The 26,003-nt window shown below is 37.1% G+C and overlaps 2 protein-coding genes across 4 annotated transcripts; both read left to right on the top strand.

Moving 5' to 3' along the window:
* Positions 1-4,628: 4,628 nt before the first annotated feature.
* On the top strand, positions 4,629-11,340 carry LOC107470755 (casein kinase 1-like protein HD16). Of its 3 annotated transcripts, none has more exons than XR_001588496.3 (19): positions 4,629-5,299; positions 5,501-5,632; positions 5,720-5,793; positions 6,056-6,125; positions 6,210-6,265; positions 6,362-6,433; positions 6,622-6,716; positions 6,825-6,891; positions 6,982-7,111; positions 7,193-7,411; positions 7,503-7,645; positions 7,748-7,922; positions 8,455-8,545; positions 8,700-8,857; positions 8,958-9,146; positions 9,223-9,403; positions 10,212-10,416; positions 10,639-10,812; positions 11,012-11,340. XR_001588496.3 is itself a non-coding variant. In XM_016090161.3 (16 exons), exons 1-16 carry the CDS (start codon positions 4,931-4,933, stop codon positions 9,280-9,282), a joined length of 2,100 nt encoding a protein of 699 aa, XP_015945647.1. In that variant the 5' UTR covers positions 4,629-4,930; the 3' UTR covers positions 9,283-9,840. The 3 variants fall into 3 exon arrangements, 1 of the variants encoding a protein (XP_015945647.1); XR_001588495.3 differs by having other exon boundaries at positions 10,622-10,812; XM_016090161.3 differs by lacking the exons at positions 10,212-10,416; positions 10,639-10,812; positions 11,012-11,340 and having other exon boundaries at positions 9,223-9,840.
* Positions 11,341-12,465: 1,125 nt separating this feature from the next.
* Positions 12,466-13,203, top strand: LOC107470690 (uncharacterized). Its single transcript, XM_016090101.1, has one exon. The coding sequence runs from the start codon at positions 12,466-12,468 to the stop codon at positions 13,201-13,203; it is 738 nt and encodes a 245-aa protein (XP_015945587.1).
* The last annotated feature ends 12,800 nt before the right edge of the window (positions 13,204-26,003 follow it).

Genomic DNA, 26,003 nt, shown 5'->3' with positions numbered 1-26,003 from the left:
GTGAGTTTTGTGAAAAATAGATTAAGTGAAAAATGATTAAGATGAGAGATTCGAGGTAAGTAAAATTGTGAGGAAAACACTTCTATTAATGGCAAATAAGCAATACAAGAACTAGTGATGAGAAATAGAGGTGGAGAACAAGTGTTGAGACCTTCACTAATGCCACAAGAGGATGAATGAACTTTGTTAGAGTGGACAAGGATCAATTAATCTTGTTGTCGGATGTTCTGGTGAAACACTCGAATGCCAATTTTACTTGTGAAGGTGACGAATGAAATGAAAGATAATGAAAGGAATTTGAGGAGAGAAAAATATGGACATAAGCTTCTAAGTTTCTAAAAAAATTCTTTTAAAGAGGTGGCTTGAGGTCCTTTTATAGTGTAAAACCATTTTGAGAAGGGAGTCCATTATCTATTGGTTATAGTGTGATGTTTGACTTACTCCTTTTACCCCAAGACTTGTTACTAAATAAGGTAGTTGACAGAAAATATTTTTAAGTGTTTCCATCACTTCAAATCTTTTCAATTAGAAATGGAAGAAGTTGATTTCCACAAGTTAAACTAAAGTTCTGCTGGGTGTCCATGACAAGGAGGTGTATGGGTAAAAGGGGTGCTCATGACGACATGTGACATTAGTGAAAGGACATCTAGTTTATTTTTTTTAACTAGATGACACTCTTTACACTCCAAATCCAACCAATCCACTTCCACCAATTTAGTTCCCACTAAAGAGAAATTCATCTCTTCAAGGTGTTCTTTTGGGTTCTATCCTTTTACCTAGGGGTGTTCAAAACCGATCCAATCCGAACAAAACCGATCAACCGAACCAAAAAAACCGATAACCGAACAAATCGAAAATCGAAAAAATCGAAAAAAATTATTTGTGCAGTTTTTTTGTGGTTCGGTTCAGTTTTTGGTTTTGGTAGAAAAAACTGAACCGAACCAAACCGAACCGGTGTTATTAAAAATCCTGCTATAAAAGCAGCCTCCCTCCTAAACCAGCCGCAGCCAATAGCCATCCCTGCAGAAACCCTAACTCCCTCGAGCCCTCTCTCTCAACCTCTGTAGCGCCGAATCTCAGCGGAAGCTCTTCCTTCTTCTTCTCTGCCATTGACGCCGCCGGACAGCACCATTGCGGCGGCGCGACTCTTTTCTCTTCCTCTCTCTTCCTCTTTCTTCCTCGTAGCTTGTAGCGCTTCTCTTTCTCCCTCAGCCTTGACAGCTCCACACACCACCTCTTCAGCAGCAGTCACCTCCACGAACCAACAGCCGCTGTCTTCTTCGACGAACCGCAGCAGCACGCACCAGACGCAGTCAAAGCAACCACCGTTCATCGTCCGTCTCTCGTTCGTTGTTGATCTGTCCAGTCTCTCTGGTCCTTGGTTCGTCATTGCCGCCGTCTTACCATCCTGTACCTCCGTCCTCCTCTGCAATGGAGCCTAAGTCTTAGGTAGTTTTTTTTTTGTTCCGATTCTATTTTTATTAATTCTAGTTTAGTCTTTTTATTGATTTTAATTTATTGATTCTGATTTTGCTTTTTTAATTTTGAAATTTTTGTTCTGTTTTGATTTAGGAAAATTCTTGTCTAGGGTTGATTCTGATTTTGCTTTTTTAATTTTGAAATTTCTGTTTTGTTTTGATTTAGGAAAATTCAGGTTTAGGGTTAATTTAATTTTGAAATTTTTGTTCTGTTTTGATTTAGGGAAATTTTGGTTTAGGGTTGATTCTGATTTTACTTTTCTTAATTTTGAAATTTTTGTTCTGTTTTTTATTTAGGGAAATTCTGGTTTAGGGTTGATTCTGATTTTGCTTATTTAGTTCTATTTCTTGATTTAGTTTGGAATTAGTGCACCATTTTTGCAAAATTTTTGGAATTAATTTGGTTGTATTTCTTTACTTTCTTGCAAAATTCTGGTATAGGGTTAATTTTGATTTTGCTTTTTTAATTTTGAAATTTTTGTTCTGTTTTGATTTAGGAAAATTATGGTTTGGGTTGATTTTGAACGTTTTGTTTATTTAATGTTAATGCAGGAAAGGAGAAAGTGAAAGAGGAAGAACTTGTGGAATTGGTGCACCACATGAATATTTTTGGAATTAGTTTGGTTGTATTTTTTATTCAGTTTGGTTCTATTTCTTGATTTAGTTTGGAATTGGTGCACCATTTTTGCAAAATTTTTGGAATTAGTTTGGTTGTATTTCTTTACTTTCTTAATTCAGTTCAAGTTGATTATTGTTCCATCTGTTTCCCCTGTTTTTGCAACTTGCTAATGATTTTAATTTGTTGTGCTTCTACTAATTTGTTAGTGATTTATGAGTCAAGTTGATCATTGTTCCATTGTTGATTTTGCAAAATTGTTAATTATTTTAGTACCCTAGATATGGTTTGATGATTAGAATAGGATAGATTTTCAAAACAATGTAAAAACCGAACAAACCGAACCGAACCAAACCGAATTTAATTGGTTTGGTTTGGTTCGAATGGTCTTAATAAAAAAATCGAATCAAACCGAACCACATAATTAATATGACATTGGATCGAATGACTTTTCCTTAAAAAATCAAACCAAACCGCATCGCGAACACCCCTAGTTTATCCAAACACCTTTAGGAGAACCTTGACTCTTTTTTGACCATATTTTTTGGCCAATTTTAAAATTATTTATGTACAAAAAGTTTATATTTTTAGTACACAATCAACCCTCATACACAAAATAATCTTTCAAAGCTTTCTTAAAGACTTCCATAGTGGGAAACAATTGTCCAACCTTAAATTCCACCTCACCATATTTAGTTTCTTCATTGAAAGAGTAATAAGTTGTTCTGCCCTCATCTCTATATGAAACTGGACTATTAAACACCTCACTTTTATAGTAATAAGGTTTCTCATACTCAGTATCCAATTCTGCTACAGTTGAGTTAGGTACATGATCTTCAGCTCCATCAGCAATATTTGTTGCATCCCCTCCAACAAGCACAGTTCTCCTAGTCCTTCTTGGGCCTTCAACATCTGACCCAGGCCTACTGTTTTCACTCTACATCCCTTATTTATTAAACCCATCCTTCAGTACATGTTTTCTCCTAGCACCAGAGTATTTCTTAGAGGCTCTTTTTTTAGTAGTTCTAGGTGACATCTTTGCCCCATTGTCTACTAACTTAAGCCCTTTCTTCTTAGCTACACCGGTCTTATTGCTTCTTTTAGGTGACATCTTCTTTTTAAGCTGATTCTTCTGCTTGTTTTTTTCTTCAAACTATCATCACTGCTACTATCATCAGACTCATATCTAGAAGGAGGAGGCTTATAAGCCTTATTCTCAGCACTTTCATATCCACCATCAGAGGAAGATGATGATGAATCAGGGGATGAGCCTCACTGAAAACCACAACTTCCTCCCCAACTCCATCACCAACTACCTCTAGTAGATCCACAGGATGATTAAAGTAGATGTAAAATTCATCTCTCTCCCTATTCTTAATAATACCCTCTCTCAGTTCATTAATTTCTTTATTCTCGTTAATGGCATGAAGTCCAGTCTCCAAGTTAGAGGTAGTCATATCACACCAGTACATAGCGTTATACTCCAGGTTGTCTAATTCTTTAAACAAGGCCACCAGATCAAAATAATTAATCAGGTTAACATCTAATGGTGGAAACTTATGGACTTTTTCATTCAAATAGGTAAAAATATTTTCCATAGTGAAACACGGTGGTAACCAGACATTCAGTTATCTGGGAAAATAAAAGAACCTTTGTTAAATCCTAATTAAAAAATTTAAACATGTAACACATTTTTTTTAATCTCACATCAATATAAACACCCAATTCTAATAATATGTTCCAACTTTCTTTAATTTATTACATAAAAAAGTTATTTTTTAACACATCTCTACATTTTATGTTATTTAAATACATAAAACTCGTAGGACATGGCAAGAGAAACAATATTTTAACCTTTTTAAACCCTACACCACGACTGAATACAAATAATAATGGTTACATGGCAGACTGAGGATCACACACGGGATAGTAGCGATACTAACCTTAATAATCTGTGCTGTCTACAGAACCATCTAAGTTCCGTCAACAACGCCGTCCAACTGCCGGCAACTTCACCGTCAGAGGCTTTGTCAGCAAACTTGTGAGCACTCACCATTGCCTCGATGGAGAAGAAAGTTTTTTGTTAAGGTTTAAAAAATAATTGTAATAGAAAGACAATAAGTCTTTATGAGAAAATATATAAAGCGCGAAACGAAACGACTTTTGAAGATGTCAAAACGACGTCGTTAGTGTGATGTGGAAGAGGACAGATAAGCTTCTGTCGTTTCCAACAAGCCACGTGGACTTCCATCTTCCACCTAACCACCTTAGTCATCCACCTCATCCGTTTATCTAGACACGTTTTCGTTAATTTTTTGTTGTAAAAGTGACAGAAAAATCGTATTGGCAGCCGAAGCATAGAATCAAAGTCCGAAACGAATATTTTTTTAGTAAAAAATCGCATCGTCATTTGGATAAATGGACATAGCCGAATTGATAGTTTACTCAAGGGAAAACACCTCTTCTTCCTTAGTCTTCTTTCTCATAGTTCAGACCAAAAAAAAAAAAAATTGAAATTTCATATTATTTCATTAAAATTATTTTATTAATATATTTTTCACCGGTTTCCCTCCACAGATCTCTAAAATTCCCTCGCATCCCCAACCCTATTTTTTGTTTTTGTTTTTTTGGGCCGTTTGATCGTCTTCACTATCACTTCATCTCACCCATTTCTGTTTTTCAAACTCCACACTTTTCCTTTCGCTATTTGCAACCACATCCATTTTTTTAACCTTCTTACACACGCCGGTCGTTCTAGAACCTTCCTGAACTTTGTCTCTCTTATCCTTCATGGACCACCACCAACCACCACCACTACCACCACCGCATCCTTGCCATGCCTGAGCTCCGTTCCCGACAACGCACAACGAACAATAACAAAGAACTGTTAGGCGCTGCTGATCCGAACCCGATTGTTCTGCCGGACCCGCCGGTGGCCGGAGGAGCCAAACCGAGGAAGAGAACAGCTGTTGCTGCACCGAACAGGAGGAATCGGAGGCAGAAAAACGCGATCGCCGCTAAAGCCTCGGCCGATGAAGTCGGAAAAGTTGTGAACGACGTTGCAATCAAGAAGAACAAGAACAACGCCGGTAGTATTAGGGTTTTGAGGGAGGAGGACATGGATGATTACGATAGCGGCGGTCGAAGCGCCGACAAGGCTCCGGGAGCTGAAGAGGAAGGAACCACTGCTCCAGTTCCAGAGAAGGTTTGTTGCAGTTTTTTTTAGACATGCATGAAACTGTTATTGTCTCTTTTAAGAGTCTCGTTTTCGGAATGATATTGAGAAAGAAGCGAACACAAAGAAGGAAACTTCAGATTAATAAAGGGGCTAGTATTTTCTAAGAATAGGTTTTTGTTATTTCTCTAAGAACTGGGAAAAAGTAACCCCTTTTTTGGTTTATAACAGGTCCAGGTTGGTGGTTCACCGATGTACAGGGTTGAAGGAAGACTTGGGAAGGGAGGGTTTGGACAGGTTTATGTTGGTCGTCGCCTTGGAGCCACTAGCTACGGTGATCGAACTGGTGCTGGGGCTATTGAGGTTTGATACGAGTGACATTGTTGCGGTTATGAAGTTATATAGTTATTTGTTATGATGTTATTCTTATTGTTCTTTAAATAACTGCAGGTAGCGTTGAAATTTGAACACAGAAGCAGTAAGGGTTGTAATTATGGACCCCCATATGAGTGGCAGGTTTACAAGTAAGTCTTTCTTCTTCTTCTTCTTCTTCTTCTTCTTCTTCTTCTTCTTCTTCTTCTTCTTCTTCTTCTTCTTCTTCTTTATTTATTTATTTATTTATTCTCTTCTTCCTGAATTTATCCTGTTAGCTGTCTCTGCTGATGCGTTACATAATTATTGAATGGATATTAATAAGAGTGTGATACAAGCTCAAGAGGGTATTTTTGGGATTTTAAAGCTAAGCTTATCATAGTGTTAACTTTGCTGTTTTATTACATCTTGTAGTGCATTAGGTGGCAGTCATGGTGTTCCCCGAGTTCATTACAAAGGGCGGCAAGGTGATTACTATGTTATGGTATGTCTTCTTAGGTTTCTCTTTTGTTTCCCCATCTTCTAGGAGGTGTTTCTTTATATGTTCATAACATGATGTTGCATGCAGGTTATGGATATGCTTGGCCCTAGTCTATGGGATGTCTGGAATAACAACTCACACACGTAAGGATCTCTCAGAAATGCTGAAATAGTGCATCTTAATTCTCTTACTGTCGTGAATATTAGATTGCTAACCTTGACTACTCCTTTTGGATTTAGGATGTCAACTGAAATGGTGGCATGCATTGCGATTGAGGCTATCTCTATATTGGAGAAGATACATTCGAGAGGGTGATACCCATCTTCCTGATTCTGTTTATGATTTTTGTCTACATTTTTTTGGGGAACTAATTGGCTAGTGCTTTTAGACAAGTAAAGTTTGATTTATTTAAAATATCTGAAGTCTCAAGTCTAGCATATGCTGGTGTTTTTGGCTCCAAAAGAAAGGTGTCATCATCATTATGTTACCATTATTGCAGGTATGTTCATGGTGATGTAAAGCCTGAGAACTTTTTGCTTGGCCCACCGGAAACGTCAAATGCAAAGAAGCTGTTTTTAGTTGATCTTGGATTAGGTAAACATATCACATTATCCTTGAATCTTTCATACTACATTATAAATGAAGGTTTTCCTGACTTCTCATGAAGCTTTATTATTGGTTTTACTCCCATTTTCTATGCAGCAACTCGATGGCGTGATAGTTCTACCGGACTTCATGTTGAGTATGATCAGCGTCCAGATGTATTTAGGTAATTTACTTGTTTGTTTCTCACTATAAGCCTTAGTGTTAGTGAACATGTGCATTCTGACAGGTTTTGTGTACTGTATTCTTGCCACAGGGGTACAGTTCGTTATGCTAGTGTGCATGCTCATCTTGGTAGAACTGGTAGCAGGAGAGATGACTTAGAATCTCTTGCTTACACACTTGTGTTCCTTCTTCGTGGTCGGCTTCCTTGGCAAGGATTTCAGGTTTTTCATGGTTTCAAATTTTGTCATGTTAGTCTTACAAATTAGTGAAATTGCGTGGTTGTCATGAAAGTGTTGGTGCAGGGAGAAAACAAAGGATTTCTTGTTTGCAAGAAGAAGATGGCCACTTCTCCAGAAACTTTATGTTGCTTTTGTCCTCAACCTTTCCGGCAGTTTGCTGAATATGTGGTGAATTTGAAGTTTGATGAAGAGCCAAATTATGCTAAATACATATCCCTTTTTGATGGAATTGTTGGTCCAAATCCAGCCATCAGGCCAATAAACACTGAGGGTGCACAAAAGGTACTTAAACACCATTACTGCTTTAGAATGACTATTTTTGCTGATTCAAAGTTTGACTTTGTTGTCTTTTCTGTGGCCCTGTGATGTGAAGCTTATATGTCAGGTTGGACAAAAGCGAGGACGAGTGGCAATGGAAGAGGATGATGATGAACAACCAAAGAAGAAGGTCAGAATGGGAATGCCTGCAACACAGTGGATTAGTGTTTACAATGCTCGCCGACCAATGAAGCAAAGGTTTTTACTTGATTTGAATGGTTTTTTCCGGTTGATTTTAGAAGCTTTGGGTTTATTTTATTTCTACATTTTTTTTAATATAAATATAATCTTGGGGTATAGGTACCATTACAATGTTGCTGATGTGCGACTTGCCCAACACATTGATAAGGGAAATGAGGATGGGTTATATATCAGTTGTGTAGCTTCTTGTTCTAATCTATGGGCACTCATTATGGATGCTGGCACTGGTTTCAATTCTCAAGTTTACGAACTATCTCCCTATTTTCTTCACAAGGTTTGTTAGCTTATGTTATGTATCGAGCTGATTAGAAATTTGGGACCTAATTGTAATTGAGTGAACTATGGGTTTTGTATCTAACTTGCCTAGCTGGAAAGTGAGTGAGAGAGAGTGAGCATTCTGTTATGAGAGAGAGGTGGGAACTATAAAGGGTTGTGGGAAGTAGTGAGAGACCATGGAAAAAGAGGGAAAAGATAGGGATCAGACTCTTAGGAGAGAATCAGGTCTCTTGAATACCTGATATCTTTGTTTTATCTTCCTTTTACTAAATAATAACAAATACTGGGAAATTGGATGATATCTCACTGATATCACTAATCCCCTTTGCCATTCTCTTACTGTTTCATTCTTCTAGTTAGACTAGATGCCAGGTTCTTACAGCTTACCAATTGTTGTATTGTGTGCATCTGATTCTGGTGAATTTGAGATCTCACTGATGTTCTGTACTGAATTTGGTTTTTTGCTAGATGCAAGCTGACAGACTTCAAATTTATTTTTCTTTTTTAATTTTTTTAAAAAATATATACAGGAATGGATTATGGAACAGTGGGAGAAAAATTATTACATCAGTGCTGTAGCTGGAGCTAATAATGGAAGTTCTTTGGTTGTAATGTCTAAAGGTAATATAGTTGAAACTTCTTTAGGAATTGTGCTTGGGATGGAAATATTGGTTTGAATTTTGTTGATAATTTGTTTTGGATAAAATAGCATTTTAGCCAGTATTATTGTGTATAAACTTTTTTCTCACTTTTCTTGTTTGCTTGTTCCTTTTAGGGACCCATTACTTGCAACAATCCTATAAAGTCAGTGATTCATTTCCATTTAAGTGGATCAACAAAAAGTGGAGAGAAGGATTTTATGTCACTGCTATGGCTACTGCTGGCAGTAAATGGGCAATTGTAATGTCCCGTGGTGCTGGATTTTCAGATCAGGTCTTTTCTCCTCTGTCAAAATTATTTTAAACTGAAATTCCCTGTGACATTGAAGATTGCCATCTGATGAATATACTTTTCTTTCCAAACTAAATGTTAGGTTGTGGAGCTTGATTTCCTGTATCCTAGTGAAGGGATTCACCATAGGTGGGATGGTGGTTACCGAATCACCTCAACTGCTGCAACATGGGACCAAGCTGCTTTTATTCTTAGTGTCCCAAGAAGAAAACCATCTGATGAAACTCAAGAGACGCTACGCACATCTGCTTTTCCCAGTACTCATGTCAAGGTTAGTAGTACACCTGACTTAATCCAGTGTGTTTAGCCGATCTTATGTGCTTATATTTGATATTCTGTGTATTCAGGAAAAATGGGCAAAGAACCTGTACATTGCGGCTGTTTGTTATGGAAGAACAGTTTCATGAAGTGCTGAAGATTTGTTTGAGATTCCAGCTGGTATCATTTTGACATCTTGTTCTTATGTCTGCCACTTGGAAGTGAAGATCATCTCACAAATTTTGCTGAACAGTGAAGTTTGGCATGGATGTATGATAAACCTTTTTTAATCGTCGCCATCACATATCATATGATGCAATACCTTGCACTGTATTTCAACTGCATGAAAAAATGCTTAGGAGCAAAACTTGGTCTTTCATGCCTGTTGTGACATGTCTTTTGACATAAAGCTTGTATAGATCTAAACAGTAGTTAAATTAGTATGTTGAAGGCATGTGGAAAGCTTAGGTGTGTTTTAGCAATGGTTTTTTGAAATATGCTAGCTACTACGGGTTAGGAGTCAGAACTGAACAATTTATGCAGTGCAGGCTTGTATACTGGGGTCCTTTTTATGCCTTCTTTTAACTTAAACCTACTGGGCTCCTGGATGTCTGAATTTGACTTTTAAAGGCAGAAAATTTGTACACACTTGCATCTGATTATCACTTTTAATCATTGTATTCACAATATTATTGTTACTTTTTTCATTTTGGTGATGAATTATATATTTATCAGTGAACTCTAACCATTATTTTGGTTTGTGGGTTCATCTCATGAAATGTAAATCAGTAAATGTGTTTATTCTGGTTGAAGTGAAGGACGAGGATGAGGATGTTCTATTAATCTATTTATTATCTTCAAAGTAAAATATATTCCGAAATACTCTTATTTTTTAACTGCCAGTTTTGCTTGTTATTTAATACTATACCATGGCTTTTTCAGTTGGGAAAGTTCACAGTATTGACATGTGTGTCTATTATTATTTTCCAATGGGAACCAAGTAGCCATGAGTTGGTTACTGTTGAAAATATAGCTATCCATTTGTAAGTTATATGTTCTAACCACTTTTTACTTCCAGTATCCAAAGTTGGCATTGGCTTCCCCTGGTCAGTCATTGTGTGACTGTGCTTCTGCTTGATTCTTTGTGCATCAAACATTGAAAGATGCAAATTGTATCTGAATATGAGAAGTTGGCTAATTGGAAGCTCATCTTTGGTGAATAACTTGTTTGTACCACTTGATTGATTTGTGTATGAATGAGATTTCTTGGCAATTGTAAGCAGGTAACTGATTCTGCTATATCACTTTTGTTATTATTGTTAATCTTTTTCATGCTATGCCATTGATATATTGTATTTTGATCTTGATGTGTTCTATGTGGATGAATAACATATTTGATGGTCATTTGATCTAATGCTTCCGAACTTCAATTTCTTGCATTTTGGTTGACTATGTTTTGTTTTATTTCTTATTTGCTCATTGTTTCAGTTTGCTGTTAATCTAAGGTTTTCTGGATGGTTCAATAACCTGAGGCTGGTGAAACTTGTGGATTTATAATTGTCCGTAGAAAATGAATATGTTGCTGGAAAAAATCCATAAATGGAAACTTGAAGTGCTCAAGGGTGTGAAGATTCAGGAACTATTTACTGCATGTGATTCTTTACCTTTGGAAAGACAAGGTGACTGACAATCTCAATTTATTATCTTTATTGTCAGTTTTGAAAATTCCCATATTCCAAAAGTGAGTTGTCATCAAATAGTAATAATAATGATAATAATTATAAGGAAATGGAAAAAATTCCCTTTGTCACTATTGTCACTATTAAAAATCTTAAATTAAAGTGTTAACCGCGATCCACTATTGTCACTATTATGTAGGTTAAAGTGCATCGTATGCATGATCTTTGAAACCATTGTTCCATTGAAGTATTTATACTGGAGAGATCTGGGGATTCCAGTTACGCTGCCTTAGCTGGTATTTGAAAGTTCATATTGCAAATTCCATATTTGGTTTTCTATTTGCACAGTTTGAAACCATGGTTTGAACACGAAATTATTCTAGATTTCAACCAAACTATCATCTGAGTTACGAGGGAGTAAAAATATTTACCTTCTATGATTTCTATACTGATGTATTGGACTCTGGAATAACCAACTCCGTGGTGAGCTATATTTGAGGAAATGCAACAAATTTGTAATATTCTAAACTGGCTCAACATATTCTTTGGTCTCTGGTATAGAAGGACGCAACTGCTATCATCCCTTTTCAAAATTCAACTTTTCCAAATTTTCCTAAAAAATTTGTGCAGTACAAAATAACCCAGCGCAAAATATAGAATCTAAATCAAGTAACTTTAGCACTTACCCCTCAGACATTATGGAACACTGAAATTGTTAAAATTAGATTAACTGCAATAATACTGCAATAGGTTCAGGCGTAATCTAACGAGGCAAGTCCATACTATATATTATAATTCCCAGGCTGGCACCAAATTTATACAGGCATTATTATAACAGGTAACAAATGAAGGAAAAGGATCCATACAAGTTTCATATTTCCTTCACTGCTTCGATACTTGGTCACTTTCAGTCTCTATTTCCTAAGTGAATATCATCCAAATGTCATAAAGCAACTTAGCATAAAAGTTTTATTATGATATATTCTTTTGGTTTATGGAGTGTTCATATAATTTCTTTAAGGAGTGTTTTTAAGTTACAGGCCATTTCCACCGCAACTAAACAAATTCCTGTTTGAGACATTTTAATGCAATACTATAATCACTTGGGAGCACACTGATGAGCAGATTATGTTTTACATGGCGTTCAATTTTTTGTTGACAAAATCTTTAATATTGGTAAATATTAATTTTTCCCTTGTTTACAAAATATTTAATTTTTTATATAGTTGTAACTCAAACAAATAAGTGCATAATGATATTGTTTGGGCAAAAAATCAGTATAAGCCAATGCCATCTCAAATTGACGTATATAAGCCAAACTGAAAATCGTTTCAATAATGCGCAGGATCTTGTATATATATAATTCGAACCGATATGGTTCGAACTGTAAATGAGAGTAATTCGAACCGGGGCAGTTCGAATTACAACCTGAATTTTCTTCATAAATCGAACCAGGTCGGTTCGAACCTTGAGTGTACATAATTCGAACCAGGGAGGTTCGAATTATAGAGAGAGAGTCTGGCCTTAGTAATTCGAACTGGGCTGGTTCGAATTACACAAACCTTAGTTCGAACCAGGCTGGTTCGAATTAGTGGGAGAGAGACCTCTATATAACCGTTCTAAACGTGAGTTGGTCTCATTAGATGGAGTAAGATGGCTAGTGAGGAGAGTTTTGTTGTTCTGGTTCACCACAGAGGATCCATTAAGAGAAAAACTCGTTCCGGAGTGAAGTTCACTGATAAGGATCCTCTCTGTATTGTCGTGAATCCAACGACAAGGTATGATGACCTTGTTAGATCTGTGCTGATGAAACTTGGCCTGGAAGGTGCGAAGCGGGTTAAGAAGTTTTTCTATCGCATTCCAGTCACGATCCTGCACGATACGATGAAGTATGATTGTCTCACGATTGGTAGTGATGAGGACCTGCAAGTCATGTTTCTTTGTCGGAGGCAGTTTTCGGAGGTGAGGACACCAGAATTCCTGGCAAAGCTAGTTGATGTGGTATCCAGCTCAGGGGGTTCGAACCGGAATACCACCAATGTAGCCACGGCAGCTGGTTCCAGTTCCAGGGCTGCCGTGGCTTCTTCCTCCGTCCCAGTGTACGAGCCAGCGGTCCAACTTATCGCCTCCCCGTCTTTTGCTGTTGATCTGAATGACGGCGTAGGCGACGAGGTAGGATCCTTTGATATTTTGCCGAACGCCTTACAGGGCGTTCCACCGGTTGGCGTCGGAGACGGAGTCTTGGGTGGTGCAGAGGAGGACGACGTCGAGCCGGATACGATTAAGGATGACAGCGGCGACGAGGTTGGAGTGACTGGGCCTGCATTGGCGGGCGGTGGTTCTAGCTCTGGCACATACCACATTTTTCCTCGTTGGACCTGGACGCCATGAGGCATGAGGGGGTTTTAGGGCACGCTGTTGGATTCGGAGCTAGAGATGCGGAAGGGACTGCTGGTCTGACAGAGTTCCAGGTTGGTCAGCAATTCCAGGATAAAGATGAGGCCTTGTTAAGTGTGAAGACTTACAGCATCTGGCGAGGGGTACAGTACAAGGTGGTGGACTCCGATCACCGCCGGTATGTGGGCAAGTGTTCCGAGTTTGGGAATGGGTGCACATGGTTGATTCGACTGAGTCTCCGGAAGCGTAAGGGCATTTGGGAGGTCAAATGGTACAATGGACCTCACACTTGCCTGGCCACATCCATCTCGAGTGACCACAGGAGTTTGGATTATCATGTGATTTCGGCGTTCATTATGCCAATAGTTAGGGCTGACGCATCCGTGAGCATAAAGGTACTTCTGAATGCCACGACAGCGCACTTTGGTTTTAGATTGACTTACCGGAGGGTTTGGATGGCAAAGCAGAAGGCTATTGCCCTCATCTACGGTAACTAGGATGAGTCATACAACGACATACCTAGGTGGGTGTTGGGTGTCCAGCTGACGATGCCTGGTAGTGTTGCGGTCCTTAAGACGAGCCCGGTTCGAGTTGGAGGACAGGTGGACGAGTCTCAAGCGTACTTCCACAGACTTTTCTGGACTTTCCCGCCGTGCATCGAGGCATTCTGTCATTGCAAGCCGCTAGTCAGCATTGACGGCACACATCTGTATGGGAAGTATGGGGGAACGTTGCTCATCGCGATTGCACAGGACGGGAACTCCAACATTCTACCTGTCGCATTCGCACTAGTAGAGGGTGAGAATGCGGAGTCCTGGACATTCTTTCTCTCGCACCTTCGACAGCACGTGACCCCGCAGCCCGGTCTGCGTCCTCAGGGCACTCACCGAAAGTCTCCTGAAACCAGCTGCAGTTCACTGCGTACTTCCGAACCTGACTGGGAGGAGGTATAACTCCGAGCAACTCCTGGAACCAGACCTAGGCTGGACGGCCACCCTCGATGTATATATGGAACTCTGACAGGCACCCGCTCACGTAACGGCCGTCCACTGGCAAACCCAGCTGGTATGCCACGTCCTGGAGTGTGATCGTGCACTCTCCGAACGGCATATGAAATATGTGCGTCTCGGGACGCCATCGCTCCACGAATGCACTGACAAGGGCCTCGTCTAGCCGGAACCATCGGTCGTTCAGCCTTGCAAGATGGTATAGACCTGCCATCTGCAAGTACGGAACGTATCTGTCATCAAGTCGCATGCCCTGCTGCCGCCGCATGCTCCTAATGCATCGCTGGGGCTGCGCATGAAATGAACCGCATAGTTAGAACCAGCTTAAAAACCAACCACAACCATAAGCAGCACGATAAATCATCAACAAACCATTCTGCTAAATAAAACCGCATAACATTGCATGAAAGATAAGCAACTGGAAAACAAACCCATAGACCGCACAACTAAACCGCTAACATAAACCAGCTTAAGAAGATCCACTAACAAGAAACAGCTTAACTAAACCGGTTTACATAAAAGAGCTAGCGTAAAACAACTACCATCAAACAAGTCAAACAAATCACCAACATAAAACCACTAACGAAAACCACCTACCCTAAACCACTAACATAAACCGCTTGCATAAACCACTCGTAAAAACCGCTAACATAAACCACCAACATAAACCACTAACAGAAATCACTAACTTAAACCACTAACATAAACCACTACCCTAAACCACAAACCTAAACCACTAACATAAACCACTAACTTAAACCGCTAACTTAAACTACTAACATAAACCACCAACATAATCCCCTCACATAAACCACCTACATAAACCACTAACATAAACCACCGTCTAACCCACATGCAAAACCACTAAGGCACAAATACCGCTAGAATCAAAAATATTTTCGTACTAACCTCTTTGTTGATGACCCCGGCTATATGAGCCACTCCGTCTAAGCGATATAACCGTGCTGGATCGTCTCCCATCAGCAGAGTATTCCGTTCAGGTCTTCCTCAGAGAGAATCTGGGTCGTTTTCTCTGAGATTTTGTGGGGTAGGGGGGAGGAATAATAGTTCGAATGAGGGTGATTCGAACTCCTTATATAGCCGAATCACCCCTAATTCGAACAACCTTGGTTCGATTTATGAAGGAGCACGCCAAGGGTAATTCGAACCAGCTTGGTTCGAATTACATACGTTGCACACTTGCCTATAGTTCGAACTAGCCTAGTTCGAATTACATGGGGATGGAGTTCGAACCACCTTGGTTCGAATTACATTCGTTCCTCTCCCCTAATTCGAACCTTCCTGGTTCGATTTACTCACGTTTGTAGTTCGAACCACCCTGGTTCAAATTACATAAAAATAGCGTCTGGCTTATTGCTGAAACGATTTTCAGTTTGGCGTATTTACGTTACACCCTTCTTGATGTGGCTTATTAGGGTTTTTTGCCCATATTGTTTTGAGGGTTATCTGAAACATTGGTTTGAGCCTGAGCGTGAGGCCCAGATTCTTTGAGGCAGCGTCTGACTTGTTCTTATAGCGAGGTGTTGCCGTTCAAGTTTCTCATGAGGAGGTGGGGGTGGTATCTGCAAAAGACTCTGATGCTTAAGTTAGCAAGGGTTTTAGACAGATTTTTAGTAGATTAGAACATATGTATACCAGAGGGGTATTAGAGTTTTTATAGTAGAGTTGATAATCACTTTTGTTGGAGATGTTCCACCTTTATTGATGTATAGTTGTTCCTTTTATCTTAAGAATTTGTTATGATCTATCTTTAAAGGAAGAGAGAGATAGTTGAAGAGATTTGTGGAGGCAGTTACTTATTTGAGCAAGTAGAGTTAGGCTCTTTTGCGGTATTCGACCTCTTTACCTCTTTAAAGAGGTCGGGCATATGGTAAAGACCTCCCCTTTGGGTCAGACCTCTTATCATTATTGGGCCTGACTTTTGTGCTGGGCCAAGGTATGAAAAATATTAACCTCTAAGTATATAAATAATATAAATATTAACGGTTTAAAAATTCTTAATGATATTGAAATAATTATTAATTTAAATTAAATTTCTTTTAACTTTATAATATTTAAAATTTTTAGATTTATATACTATATAATATATATTTTATAATAATTTTTGTTAGAAAAAAAGATAATGCATAAATATTTACATCATGTATGACTATTTTTCATGAGATTAACATGCTATATAGTCACAATCGCAAGCAAAGCATTTATAATAGTAATGGTTAAATTACATCAATTAAATTGTATAACAGTTAAGGTTAAACGATGTTTTATCAAATATTTAACGTTAAAACTAAAGTGATATTTTGTCTAGTTTAGCGTAAAAGGAATGTTTTAAGTCACGGAGATTAACACGATAGAAAGACACTATAGAAAGAGAGTGAGGGATTAATATGGTATATAATTTTTTTAATTTTGAAGGTGTTTGAAAAAAGTTTTATGTCCTAAGTAAGCTGTGATGTTAATAGTTTGACGAACCAGAAGAGAGAGAGAAAGAGTAAAAGTGGAGAGAGGGAAAAGAATTGGTTCTTCTCATTTTGATAATTTTCAATGAAAATAAAAAAACAGAAAAATAAAAAATTTTATGTACTCTTTATATATTCCTACTATAATTAATTACTATCAATATTAATTTAATAAAAAAATAATCTAGGTAATATCCTCGTGCAACCTAAAATTGTATAAATCTAACAATCCTAACTTGAAAAGTAAGAAAAGGACCCGGTGACAGAGCTTTGGTAAGAAGATCAACAAGTTGGTCTTTGGGACGAATTGGCATAAGATGAATGAGATCATACAAATATTTTTCAAAAACAATGTGGCAGTCCACCTCAATGTGTTTGGTCATGAAAGATGGGATTATTGGCAATATGAATGGTTGACTGATTTTCATAGAATAGAGTGATAGATTTTTGAAGTGGCAAACTAATGAAATCCATTAAGAAAGATAACCAACTAGTTTCACAAGTGGTAATAGCAAGAGACCTATATTCACTTCTGCAGAGGACTTGGCAACTGTGGTTTGTTTCTCACTTTTCCAGCTAACGAGAGAGTTCCCAAGCATGAAGCAATAACCGGAAATGGAGCGACGAGTATCGACACAAGTAGATTAGTAAGCATCGACAAATCCTATGAGATGCAGATTAGAAGTAGAGGAGAAGAATATCCGCCTTTTAAATATCAGAGTACGCGAAAAGTCGCCTGTAGGTGAGAAATAGTTGTACAGTCCAAAAATTGGCTCAAATATGCCATCGGGTCTAATGTTTGTGAGGTAAAGGAGTCAATTGACGAGCTGTCTATAAGTAGTGTTGTCCTTAAAATGGTACCTGACTCTTTCGAGAGTTTCTGACTATAATCAAATGGAATGGAGATAGACTTGCAATCTAGATAACCAAAATCTTTGAAAAGGTCACATACTTCCGCTGATAAATGTGAATTCCATAACTGGAGCGTGCTACTTCCATTCTCAAGAAGTACTTGATATCACCAAGATCCTTTAATTTGAATTTGTCATCGAAAATTTGCTTGATGGAATTGATTTCCCCAATGTCATTCCCGGTTAAAACTAAGTCATCAACATATACTAGAATGACAGTGAAGCTTTCAGATTGTTTCTTGATGAGGAGGGATTGATCATAAAAAAACTGCTTATAACCAGCATCAATAAGAGTGCTTAAGCCCAAATAGAGACACTTGCAATTTACAAACCAAACCTGGTTGTGACATAGCCAAATCGGTTGGTATCTTCATATAAATTTTTTTGTCCAAATTTCCGTGAAGGAAGACAGTATTGATGTCCAGCTGTTTCAAATGTCATTTCTTTGTCGCTGCTAATGCTAACATTACTTGTTGAATAGTCATTTTGACAAGTGGACTAAAAGTATCACCATAATTCACTCCTTGCACTTGAGTGAATCTTTTTGCAACTAACCTTGTTTTCTGCCTTTCTATGGTGGTATCGGGATTGAATTTTACTCGAAAAATCCATTTGCAACCCACAGCCTTCTTGCCGTTTTGGAAGTTCAGTGAGACACTAAGTTCTGTTCTGATCTAGTGCTGTCAATTCAGCTTGTGTTGCCTTTCTCCAATATTCATGTACAATCGCTTCTTCATAAGTACTAGGTTCCAGATGTGAGGTGATGACTAGAGAAAGGGACTTATATTTTGGAGTTAGTTTATCATATGAAAAGTGTTGTGAGATATGATATAAAGAGCTAGAGTTGGCAACGTTGCTAGAGTGAGTTGCGTGGGTTATCATACAATGATAGCCCCTTAAATAAGTAGGTGGTTTCTTGAATCTTTCAAATTTTCTAGTGATACAGTTATGTGTGATGTTGTAGTTTTGTGATGCAGGTGCATTGTTAGTGTGTGGTGTGGTAATAGGTGCAATGGTGTGTGAGATCAGAACAACTATGTTCACCAAGAAAAAATCTTACGAAATAGCCTCTCATCAAACTCTATTGGATGAGTTTGACGAAAGAGGTAAGAAAGGGGAAAAGAAAATGTCGAAGGAAAAATAAGGGAAAGAAAGAAAATGACGTCATTGGCAACTATTGGCAATTTACAACTTTTTAATTCGATTCACAACTTGGTTGCTCTCCATGCTTATTGCACCATGAAGAAAATTTCATGTTCTAAGCTATTCAAGCTGTGATGTTAATGGTTTGACGAATCAGAAGAGAGAGAGAAAAATTGGTTCTTCTCATTTTGATAATTTTCAATGAAAATGAAAAAATAGAAAAATAAAAATTAATTACCATCAACATTAAACTAATAAAAAAAATCTAAATAATAGTGTTTACGATGTAATTAGAATTTTAAGGCTTTATTTAATTGAAAGCGGTTAATTTCAGAGATTATTTTGGACTTAGCTCGTAAATAAATGAAATAATTCTTAGCTAATAAGATAAATTTAAAGTTACGACAAACAACCGAACTTAGATAGAAAAAAAAGTAGATGTAAGTTTATTCTTAAAATAGAGTAAATAGGATAAAATCAAATGGAGCGGCAATAAACGAAGTGATTCACTTAAATATGCCTTTTAGAAATAACAATAAAATTAGAAAAAATATAGGTAGACAACTTAAACAGCCAGCTTTTTAAACAATTTCAGTTAATAAATATTTTTTTATATTTTTTAAAATTTAAGAATTGAATAATAACTAATTAATCCAAATTTAAAAAAGAATAAAGGACAAATAGGTCCCTGACCTTTTATTCGCAGACATTTTCGTCCTCAAGGAATGGAAAATACATTCATGTCCCTGACCCCTATAAAACGTGGACATTTTAGTCCTTCCATTGAATTCAGGCCGTTGGACCTGATGGAAAACTCTGACCTGGCAAAGGTGGTGCTGACCCGCCCGTTACGGAGTCCACGTGGCAGTGAGTTTTTGAAAACTGGACATATAAGTCCCCAGACACAAAAACGATGCCATTTTGTTACCTCCCCTAATCTTTTAAATTTTTCTGCCCTAATTCCTCGTCTGCACAGATCAATTGGTTGAAAGCGAAAATAAAAATTTATTTTCTTACACAAACAATTGATTTGTGAGGTAAAAGAAAAAAAGAACGATTGGTCGGCATTGAACCAACCGATTCTGGGAACAAATCCAGTTGATTGGCTGATGGCAAATTACAATTTCACAAAACTGGCCAAGCAGGATTCATACCTGAAAAAAGAACATTATAACAGCAACTATGATACGATGAAAACAACCCTCAATGAAGGAGACTTAGATAAAACCACTACAAAGGGTTTCAAGAATTCATAATAACGCGTCAAAACTAGTTTGAAACTCAATAGAAATTATGAAGGAGATACAGGACATATATTAATAAAATATAACAATTTAACTTTAATAGCCAAAACTTTTATCCACATCAGTCTAACATTATTGTGCATGAATATCCCCTATGACAGTTCGGAATAAGAGCAACAATCCAACTTTAATAGCCAAAACTTTTATCTGTTTCAGATTTCAATGTTATGCAATAGAAAAGAAAATTTCAAAGTAATAAAGGAGGTCAAAATATAGTGTGTGTTTCTATGTTCTACGTTAGCACAGTTTATGAAAGTCTTAAGATATCAAAACACCATCCTAACAAGCCAGAAGCAATAGCTAGATAACAAGATAATAAATAACTCTAGTTAAGGCACCATACCAAGAAAATGAGGAAATACTTGTAATTTAGAGCACCAACACAATTAACTACCCAGAAACTCAAGTTTTCAGTTTCATTTACCAAACAACATAGTCTACGTCATTTACTGTACCAACATATCGATTCCTAAGTGACAACCATTTGCTAATTGTGAGTCATAACAAATCGAGTTCCAAAATTAAATTAGCAAACATCTCATCCTGAGCTAAAAAAAGCTCACATTTTCAATGAGCTTTAGCTTAAATTGAAACAAACACAATTTTGAAGGCAAAAAAGAACAAAAGATGTGAAATTCAGGAATTGAAGTTTACCAAACCATGAAACAAGATCAACACTACGATGGCAAGAAGACAATTAAGGCCTCCAACAGACAACACAGGACCGTAATTGGTCAAAACAAAAGCATAATAAGTAACACCAACAACTCCAAGAACCAAAAGTATCATGATCAAACCCAAGCCTCTGAGGGTGGTGCAGAACTTGAACATGTTCCAAGCCATTGTAGCTCTAGATCTACACATAATTGAGGAGAAACAATCCCACCACGATTCAACACCAAAGATCTTAACTTTCCGACAATCGGAGCCACCCCAGAATCAAAACATGACCATTTTTTCGCATCAAACTAGGGTTCTCTTCCCCCACCTCCACTTCTTCTCCAGCTTGATGATACTCCTTCAGATGCCATGGCACGAAGAATTTCCTTTCTTCGTTCACTCCCCACAACACCCACTTCGCCGTTTCTGTGCAGACGAGGGATTAGGGTAGAAAATTTTGAAAGATTGGGAGACGTAACGAAACGGCATCATTTTCGTGTCTGGGGATTTATATGTCTAGTTTCCAAAAGTTCACTGCCATGTGGATTCCGTAACGGACAGGTCAGTGCCACCTTTGCCAGGCCAGAGTTTTCCGTTGGGTCTAACGGCCTGAATTCAACAGAAGGACTAAAATATCCACGTTTTACAGGGGTCAGGGACATGAATGTATTTTCCGTTCCTTGAGGACAAAAATGTCCGCGAAAAAAAGGTCACGGACCTATTTGTCCTTTACTCTTTAAAAAATTAGGATTCTTGTAACCGTGTCTCCCACTCCAATACGACGTCTTCCCCCTTTTCCCATTGAGCGTCTACGAGAAGCTCCACCCTTGCCTCCATGATCGCAATCCACCCTTTCCCTTAGACTGTTGAATCACTGTGTGCATTACTGCCCACATCGCTGAGTTCACATCTCTGCCTGAAAAGCATCCCGTAATGCCGCTCGCATCCCCAAGGCCAATCCCGCGTTTGCGCCGCCGCGACCTCCTCCCCAACGATCTTCTGCGTAGTGCCAGTGCCCTCCGCAACCAATTACCGTCGCCGTAACGCGCATTCTGCATGCGCTGTTTCCTCATCAGTAGGACCACCGCAACAGAGAATTCTCTTGCTGCGAGCCCCTTCGGAAGGAATGGTCTTTTTTTTTCCTTTCAATTTTCTCCCTCTTCTTACTTTCACTACTTGCAAAAGAAAAGCAAGAAACTTTGTATCACCTAGGCTTCAAAGCTTCTATTTTGAATTTTGAGATTTCATTACATTTTGTTGGGTCTGCAATTTCGAGTTATTTTTATAGTAGTTATTGTTGGGCTTGCTTTGGCTTATGGCTGTGCCCATTTGCAATGGGTTTAATGTTTGGAGAAGGGGGAAAAAGGGGTAAAGGAACATGGAACTGTGTCTTCACTCATTATCGACGATATTGATCAAGAGTTACTTCAGTATTTTCATTATTATGCAACTTTCTATGATTATTCATGATGGATGTTTTTAGCTTTGTGATATGAAAATACATGTTTAATCATTTGTGTTGTCTTTGGTGATTGGAAGGACAATGTGTGTTCAGATAATTAGTTATGATTAGTAAGAATCATTGATGTTGTAAAGCTGATTTAGCTTGGAAATGTGAAATGCCAGATTTCTTACTTTGGTGCTGGAGAGTCAGATCTGTAATAATGAGATCAAGCTTCTTTATCCTTCCTTTTCTTCATCATTGTTCATTTAATAAACTGCACTTGTTAGTAACTTGCTTCAGAGTTCAAATCACTTATTACCTTGTTGGATTTCATGTATTATAACATGTTCTAGCAGAAACCTATATAAACAAGAAAAGTTGTGTGCCAGTGTTTAATCAAAGTAACATAACAATAATTCATTATGTTAATTCTGATAGGGTGAACAAATTCACAATCCATTATACAAAAAGTTTTTATTTGTTATTGTAATCCATTTAATCTTTCTTTATGATGTTATAGTTTTCATTGTTTTTTTGGTTTGATACTATGCTTCTATTGTTTTTTATTTAATTTTTATTGATGATGCTATAGTTATCATATGACACACAGGTGCAAAGATCTTATCTGCATTTGGTATTTTCATCAGCTACTAGATGCTATTTTTCTGCTTGTGTAGCAGCTCTCTAAGCAAACAGATGTAAGACCTGTGCTCTATAAGACATGTGCTCCTTTCGGTTGTTCTAGTTTGTGTTTGTTTCTGTTATAAACTATGATGATGAGGACGAAAGACGGTGGATCTATGTCGAAATTCATGATTTTTTGTTGTTGTTGGTAACAATTTGTAATTTAGATTGTTTGTTAATTTTGGGGGTTTTGTTTTCTGTTTATTGCTAATGAAGATTATTCTTGTTTTGTTGATTTTGGGAGATATTTCTTATGGCTTCTTTTGCCCAGGCAAAAATTCAATAATAGATTTAGTATCATTAACCTTTTAATTTTTCATTTCACTATGATGCTGCGACTTATAGAATTGTGGTGTTTGTGTTCATTTTTGTGAGCATATACATATGACATATGCTTGATTAATCCTAATCGATGTAGCTTTCTAACCGATGTAGCTTCACCCCCTCTAACAAAATATAAAGTTCTTGTAAACCTTTTGGTCATGATGAATCTTTGATTCCACAGTGATGCAAATTAGTATGGATGAGCTTAATGAATATTATAATTCTTTTCATTGCATCTCAACATGATTATAAATTTATAGTTATATGATTACTATAACCAAATAGATGTAACAACAATTGAACTTATATTCATGTTAATATGTCTACAAAGAAATTGAGTGGCTTGAAAAAATCATGTGCACATTCATATAAACTTAGAAAGTTTTGATGAATATCTAATTAAACCACCCAAACTCCCAAAGGTGATCATCATGGTTTAACCAAAATAAACATATTCATAAAAACAAAAGTTAAATTTTTTGTTTAAGCTTAGCATCAATAAGTGTTATCAACTAGGTCAATGCACTTTTCCTACTAGCAACCTCTTGATGAGGCTCCATGAGATGGAGGTTCAGTTCTTTATTCTGACCTATTTGAGAGACCAAGTTAGTCGTAGCTTCCTTCATCTTCGCTTCCAACTTCTCATACCTAGTGCAAGCAGTCGCAATTTTTCTCTCTTATAACAAAAGACACATTCAAGCATTAACAAAAACAGAAAGACACATCAATGCCCTAATTGAGAAGACACATCCACACTAGAAAAAAATGCTAACAAGAGTTTCAATAGAGACATGCACCAATAAGTCCAACAGAAAACAAAAGTCCACAAGTCTCGAAAAATAACATCGAAATTCTAAACAGAAGACACATCCATTAAAAACACATCCAATAGAAGACACATCCAAGCAAGTTTTAAACAAAAAACTCATCCATTAAAGACACATCCGACACTAAAAAAGACATCAAAACAATAACACCATCCCCCAAATAAATCCAATTTCGGTAAAACAAAACCTCCAATTTTATAAAAAAGAAACACAAAAAACATAAAAAATTACAAAACATACAAAACACCTTCCTGCAAATATGAAAAATTAAAGAAAAAAGGAACTAAAAACTAAAAGCAGCTACAAATTTACTCTCCTAATGCTACCACTTTAAATGACTAAATTCAAATCCAATTTCAATTCAAGAAAAATTAAGCTAGCTTACAACTAATTTTTTTTCAAAAATCCCAAACCATATGAAAAATTAACATCCAATTTACTTGATAAGAAACATTGAATAGTTAAAATCAAATAAACATCCATTAATTCAACAAAATCAAAGAACATCCATTGAAGACACATTCAAAAAATTACTTAGTTATACAGATTACAACTATTTTTTTATTCAGAACTCCAAAAAATCACTCTTAGTTGTGGGGTTAACAACTAGTTATTTTTTCTCCCAAACTCTGGAAATTTACTCCATACACTATCTTAATGCTTCAAATTTAAATTGACCGCATTCAAACCCAATTTTAATCTGGGAAAAAGAAAACAAACGACATTATAATTCTGTTTTTATCATGTAATTGCGAATTCACTAAGAAAAAAATAATTACTAACGTATGCAAGAGCCTTCCAGCAAAGCATAACGAACCAGTATCATAGAAAATTCAGTACGATTCATATAATAAAAATGTCTAACATTACATAAAAGTAACATCCAGTAACACAAAAAGCATCTTATATAAATATCTAAACCTATTATATGAACTTTAAACAGATCAGTAATATCATCTAATTACTAAAATCATAAAATTCTACTAACCTGTTAGAGTAGCAATGCCGGTGGACGAGAAAGAGATTCTTGAAGGAAGTGTTGGAGTCAGCGCGAATCGGTGGAAAGATGGAGAGGGCGATGCGACCCAATGAATTTTTGTAGATGATGACCTCATGGCAGCTAGGTTGTAACGCGATCCGGACCGGCGATGAAAGCGTCTAGGCTTGTCGTGGAGGACTTGCAGGTTGTAGGCGGTGTGATCCTGTCCCGCGACACAAGTTGGGGACGTTCACTAGGGCTGGTCAGGAAGAAGGGGCAGCGTGAGACGATGGTGCTTCGATGTGTCACACCACCATTGAGGGAGGGTTAGCGACGGGGTTGAGAGGAAGACTAGGTAGACGGCGGCGGTGAAAGAGTTAGGTTAATAGGCAAATGGTAATTAGTGATTAGGGTAAATTGTGATAATTTGAGATATGAGTCTTTGATACGTTGGGCTTTGGGATCTAGTCCAATAGGTGTTGGCAGGAGTTGGCTGGACCCTCTTGATTACCTAGCGAGATTGGTAAATAAATTATTATTTCCTTTTCACATGAGTTCCACCATTTGGTTGAGATGTTCCTTCATACACATCTTAATTGTTACTCATCCACATCAGATCGAGACGTCTTGCTTCCTTATTTCTCACTTTCAATGATAAAATAATAATCTAATTATATTACATCTACATTTTTATAATAAATAATATTTTATTATTAATATTTTTTTAATAATTAAACATTTCTTTTTTTATTTTATTAATTAAAAAATAATCTAAATACACTATTAATTAATAACAAACATTTTATACGAGTATCAATGACATTTGGTGTATAAATAATAATTTTCATAATATTTTATTAATTACGAAGACATAACTATTGTAAATTCAAGAGTCATATTTTAGCACCATTTACTAAAGGACTAAAGGTGATTCGTCTTTTTATTTTCTACGATTCAAATCATTCATTGACTTAAGTTTGTAGGAGGACGATTTAAAAATGAAAATAATATTTATTTTGGTAAAAAAATTC

Source organism: Arachis duranensis, chromosome 10, assembly GCF_000817695.3.
Source record: "Arachis duranensis cultivar V14167 chromosome 10, aradu.V14167.gnm2.J7QH, whole genome shotgun sequence".
Classification (NCBI taxonomy): domain Eukaryota; kingdom Viridiplantae; phylum Streptophyta; class Magnoliopsida; order Fabales; family Fabaceae; genus Arachis; species Arachis duranensis.
The sequence above is the reverse complement of the archived record's forward strand: the minus strand, read 5'-3'. Positions and strand labels throughout refer to the sequence as shown.

Excerpts from the sequence above, each read along its gene's own strand:
- LOC107470755 (XM_016090161.3), top strand. The coding sequence starts at position 4,931 with ATGCCTGAGCTCCGTTCCCGACAACGCACAACGAACAATAACAAAGAA. Across the intron at positions 6,126-6,209 it reads AAGGTGATTACTATGTTATG|GTTATGGATATGCTTGGCCC; the intron begins GTATGTCTTCTT and ends TGTTGCATGCAG. Across the intron at positions 6,892-6,981 it reads CAGCGTCCAGATGTATTTAG|GGGTACAGTTCGTTATGCTA; the intron begins GTAATTTACTTG and ends TTCTTGCCACAG.
- LOC107470690 (XM_016090101.1), top strand. The coding sequence starts at position 12,466 with ATGGCTAGTGAGGAGAGTTTTGTTGTTCTGGTTCACCACAGAGGATCC.